At 51.5% G+C, this 4,964-nt stretch overlaps 1 protein-coding gene across 1 annotated transcript in view; it reads right to left on the bottom strand.

Moving 5' to 3' along the window:
- Positions 1 to 567: 567 nt before the first annotated feature.
- Positions 568 to 4,964, bottom strand: part of COL6A1 (collagen type VI alpha 1 chain) — a 43,288-nt gene continuing 38,891 nt past the window's right edge. Inside the window, exons 32-35 of the mRNA XM_020973363.2 lie at positions 3,838 to 4,021; positions 3,246 to 3,432; positions 2,509 to 2,538; positions 568 to 2,312 (exon numbers count right to left, since the gene is read on the bottom strand). Coding sequence (XP_020829022.1) covers positions 1,690 to 2,312; positions 2,509 to 2,538; positions 3,246 to 3,432; positions 3,838 to 4,021 — 1,024 coding nt within the window. The 3' untranslated portion in view covers positions 568 to 1,689. The remainder of the gene's footprint in view (positions 2,313 to 2,508; positions 2,539 to 3,245; positions 3,433 to 3,837; positions 4,022 to 4,964) is intronic.

The raw sequence follows: 4,964 nt of genomic DNA, 5'->3' as shown, positions 1-4,964 counted from the left end.
TAGGAGTGAGAATGATGCCACTTCAATGGCAGAATTCATACACTTCAACTGACTTTGAAGGGGGGGGGCTTCCTCTCCTCCTTCCCCCAGAAAGAGACATGTAGACTCTGTCAGCAGGCTGTGAGCACACCTGGAGAGAGGCCAACACGTCCTCCTGGCCTGCGGATGGCACCAGATGGAAACAAGGGAAACTGGGGCATTGAGAAGAAGAAGGAGCAGGGGGACATCACTTGTACAGGCATTCAGAGCCTTTATGGAGAAGGTGGGAGAGGAGACAGGTACCAAGCCTTCTTAGGCCTGGGGAAATGTCCCTGGCCCACACCATTGCAAGGCCCCTAGGTGGATGGAACTACATGGACTGAGGAGAAACCCAGGCCCAGCCCTATGCTGGTCCATGGTCCATGGGACCCACACCGAGGGATTGCTCAGGGTCCCCAGAGGGGGGACCCTTGAGCTCTCTCCCCAAGTGTTTGTTTAACAAATGTCTGTCTCCAACTCTTCCTCCCACCTCCATGTTCATAGGTAGTGGACACGCTGGAATCCTTTATAGACAACTATGCAAAGAGGTTGTGGAAAAACATTTATTTGGACAAATTATTGATGTGGACACAATGGAGCAGAACACAAGAGTAACAATGAAAGTGGCAGCTAAGGGGTATTTTGTTTACAATGTAAAGTGAACCATGAGTTTTCAGGGAAATGTAATATTTGATTTTGGAAAAGTTTTCCAAAAAGAAACACAAAAGGAAATCCTTTTGCAGCAGGAGCACCACGGAAATGCCGGATGGCCCGTGTCAGTTCCATCAGAGGCCAGATTCCCAAGCAGATTGTGGGGAGTTGACATGTAAACAGCAAGAGAACGATGAGCACCTTTGTTTCTATGCTTAACGTGACTCCATGTTATGTGCCCCATTCCATGCCTTAACATTTGGGAAGGAAGCACTGGCAAGAAAGGGAGACACTTCTACGAGGAGCCACCTCTAGCAGAGAGGACTTGCTTTGGCCAGTGGTTCGGCAGGCCTTTGGTTCGCCTTTCTCTGGAGGCATGGACTGCTCTTCACTACACCAGCTTGTCCTCCTCATGGGCCTCAAAGATTGTCGAGGGGAAGGGGGAAGGCTATGTGAGCCCCAAGGCTCTGGAATGTAAGTGGCAAGAGCCCCCTCGGAATGGCGGCCATCAGAAATGGCCCATCAGGTAACCCTCCCAAGCCATCTTTCCTCCCAGAAGTAACATTGAGCTACTCTGGGATAACACATTCCCTCAGAAAGAGGACATGGTCTATCAGGGAATATTGGTCCTCAGCCGACGCAACAAGTGTAGGAGCTTTTGCTTTAGACATGTGAAAATGGAGGTCGCTGGCGGGGGGTGGGGTTTGCTTTCCAAGCTGGCCCTGGCTGAAGACAGAGGTGAGAAGCGCTTTGGCCAAAGGGCTCGCATGCAGGGCTACAGACGGGGAACTACAAGCGGGGGGGGGGTCTGTGGGCGGTGGAGGAGGTGGGCAGAAAGCAGACTCGCACTCTATGTCTTCAATCTTTTTCCTTCTCTAAGACAAGTCCATTGGGAGGCTGAGAAGATCACAAGTCACATTTTTATTTCTGTTTTTAAGGGTCAATGGGAAGAGTATTGGGATGGGAGAAGACCACATAGCATGCCTCCTGGGCTAGTAAGAAGTTCTCATTCTTCCTCCCTCAGCCAAGGGAGATCTTCCTGGAAACTGTTTGGTAGAGGACACCCTGGAGGAGAGACTGGTAGTCAGGCACCCGGAAGAGGTGGCGCTCTCCATAGGCCACGTCATACTCCGTGGTCTTCCCCGTGACCAGGACACGGATGTTGGGCTCATTGACCTGTCGGCCCACTACCAACACATAGATTTCAATGCCTGCTCTCTGGGCTTCCTGCACTGCCTTCTCAATGGCACTCTCTGTGATTCCTTGGGAGTTCCCATCGGAGAAGAGGAGAACCTTTTTCTTGGCCCGGTCTGAGGACGCTCGCTGGTAGAAGGAGGTCACGTAGCGAATGGCGGCGTTCACGTCGGTGGCATCGTTCATGAAGCCCATGCTGTCGATGTTGTTGGCGACCACTGTATAGTTCTGGAGGAACTGCAGGGAATTGGTTTCGGGCCTCTGCTGGTCCCTGCCACTGTACTGGACCACAGAGAAGCGCACATCATAGGAGGGATCGGCCTTTTCAGCTGTGAGGAATCGTTCGGCCAGGCGCTTCACGAATCTCTTGGTGGTCTCAAAGTTGTGTCTGCCCACGCTGGCTGAGCTGTCCAGCAGGACCGTGATGTCTGCAGGAGCTGTGAACCGGACTGCAGAAAGGGAAGGGGGTGGTCAGGTTGCCTGTTATTCAGAAACATTCTCTCTCTCTCCCCACACCACCCGGCCCCACTCGCAATGCGGCAAAATTAGGCTGGTGCTGCGGCGGGACAATGAATGCACCAAAACCGTGAAGTGCAAATGCAGGCACGTGCTCATGCACACAGCAAAGACACCACTATCACTCACTCGGACACGTGTAGTCTGGGCACTTCTTATCTGCGCGGGAGAGAAGGAAAGAGTCTCAGGGTACAGATCAACTGTCAACATCTCTCACTTTCTTGTACCTGCGGAAACCTGGCTTTGTCCAGGCCAGAAGACCCTGCCTGCATCTCTGGCCTCCCTCTCCCTCTCTCATGGCCCTGAACCCACTGACCAGGAAAAAGAGAAGGACGAATATGCTCGTGCTTCCCCCTCAGTGCCGCTTCCTGACCTCTCGAACATCATCACTTCACAATGTTTCCTCCTTTGCCATGTACTCCACCCTCCAGGTATCCAGCCTATCCTGGTGGCCGATCCTAACTCGCTGCCAGGCATTTCCCGCTTTCTCGAAGAGTTTGGGACCCGGTTCATTCTCCCTTTCCACCCCAAACTCTGATCTTATAGTCTGTGACTTCAGTGTACAAGTTGACGTCTCTTTAGACACTCCTCTGTGTCTCCCTGTGGGCTGATTAGAGGCAGGGGTAACGTCCCAGATCCAAGGGTTGCCCCGGGCTGCTCCTCGCTGGGGCCTCCCCATGCCAGCACCTGGATGAAGCCGTGGCCGCCCCAATGCCTACTTCTACCCCTGAGGCTGACTTTATAGGCCCCTCCCACGGTCCCAGGCAAGGAGTGCCAGGCATCCTGAACTAGGACACCGGGGAGTTGGCTGGAAGGTCAGCCTGACCCCTGGCTGTGCCGGGCCAGCTCCCCAGGGTGGCCCTCACCGATGCAGATTTGGGTGGTGATGTTTTTCAGGAAGTTGTCATCCAGGAGTTCTGCATAGTTCTCCTTGACCAAGGAGATGCCGGTCCTTCTGCCCGGGGAGCTTGGCTGGCCTTGGCAAGAGATTTCATTCAGCTGATCCGGGCTTGCGCTCCCCCCGAAGAGATCCTTAATGCCCAGGGAAAATACCTGTGGGGACAAAGGTCATTACTGAGCTTTTCTTCTTCAAAGAAGTCTTATTCCTTCCTCTTGGATTTTCTCAACCCAAACCAGTTTTTGAAGGAAGTCAATTTCTTTCCTAATTCTCATCCCTTCTCTACTCAAATGACCCTATATTTACTAATCTATGTTCACGTCTCCTCCCGCAGAATGGGAGCTCCTGAGGGCAGGGGTGTTGCTAATGCCTAGTACAGAGTCTGGTATACACTAAGTGCTTAATAAAGGCTTGCTGAATCGAGGTGAAATTAGATTTTGGTCCATTTGCCTCCTCCCTTAAATCTGCTAAATTCCATGGTGCAGAAGACTCTCTCATTTCTCCTTTTAGGACCTGTACAATGGCCCCAGAATTCAGCTGAGGGGCCTCCTGCTACTTACCACAACATCTGCTCCACAGAGCACGGTCAGAGGGGTCGTGTCTCGTTCGATGTCTGACCTCCCATCTGTGATGACAAGAGCGATCCGTTCGTTCTGGGTGGGAGGCAGCAGATTATTCCTGGTGTACTGCAGGGCTTCCCCGGTGAAGGTGCCTCCGGCCATCCACTGGAGTTTCTTCACTGCCCTGCGTTCACAGAGGGAGATTAGAACCCACGCCTCCCTCCACAGCCGCCATCTTATGGAAGACGTGATTGGCCCACAGGGAGTACAAAATCAGAAGAATCCCCTTCATCTACTTTCTCCTTGAATGGAGAAACGAGCACACAAATTACATTTGCCTAAAATGATAGATTGTCACAGTCCTACTGGGGATCACATGGCTGGTTTGATTAATCCCTTGTCCCCCTCCTGACCCTGGCCTGTCCTCGTCCCATCTGGCAGAGCGCTCTCGGCTGGTACTAACGACATAGATGGATAGAACGTCAGCTCCTCGGGGGAGTAACGGATAGAGTGATTGTTTCCCTTTTGTTTTTGTGCCTCAGTGCCTAAAAGAATGGCTGGTACATAGTAGGCACTTAATAATTGCTTGCTGAGTGATTAATTGAAGGATAACACCATTTTGGAAGCAATTCTGTAATGAGGACATTGGGTTTCATAGAAAGCCCTCAGACTATTTCATTCTTCTTTTTGGAACAGGATGGGTTGGTGCTTCCATTTTTCTCATGCTGCCTCTATTTGGCATTCACTTGATGATTTCTTTGGGGAAGGAAACAATCAAGGCAGAATATCTGTTTGCTTGACTCATTTTCAAAGAAATAGAAAATGGCATAATGGCACCATAATTTGATAATTTCCTAAAAGGAAAGTGTGCTCTTAAATATGCCATGTTCAGAATGCTCAGCTCGCAGATCAAAGAAGAATCAAATGCTGCTGGAGGATTTGGCTCTGGCTCCCAGAGGCCGGCCTCCTGGGCTCTGTGAGGAGCAGACAGCCTGGCCCTCTTGCTGTCTCCACTCCCAGAATGGCCTTCCTAGCTGTCAAGTCAAGCCTACCCTCACCCTCAGTCACATTGCTTTCCATTATGTAAGTCTATGGAGGAAAGTCCCCTTTCGGTTTGTGCAGGCTTG

This window comes from Phascolarctos cinereus, unplaced genomic scaffold, assembly GCF_003287225.1.
Source record: "Phascolarctos cinereus isolate Bilbo 61053 unplaced genomic scaffold, phaCin_HiC Scaffold_5;HRSCAF=322, whole genome shotgun sequence".
Classification (NCBI taxonomy): domain Eukaryota; kingdom Metazoa; phylum Chordata; class Mammalia; order Diprotodontia; family Phascolarctidae; genus Phascolarctos; species Phascolarctos cinereus.
This window is presented reverse-complemented; position numbering and strand designations above follow the sequence as displayed.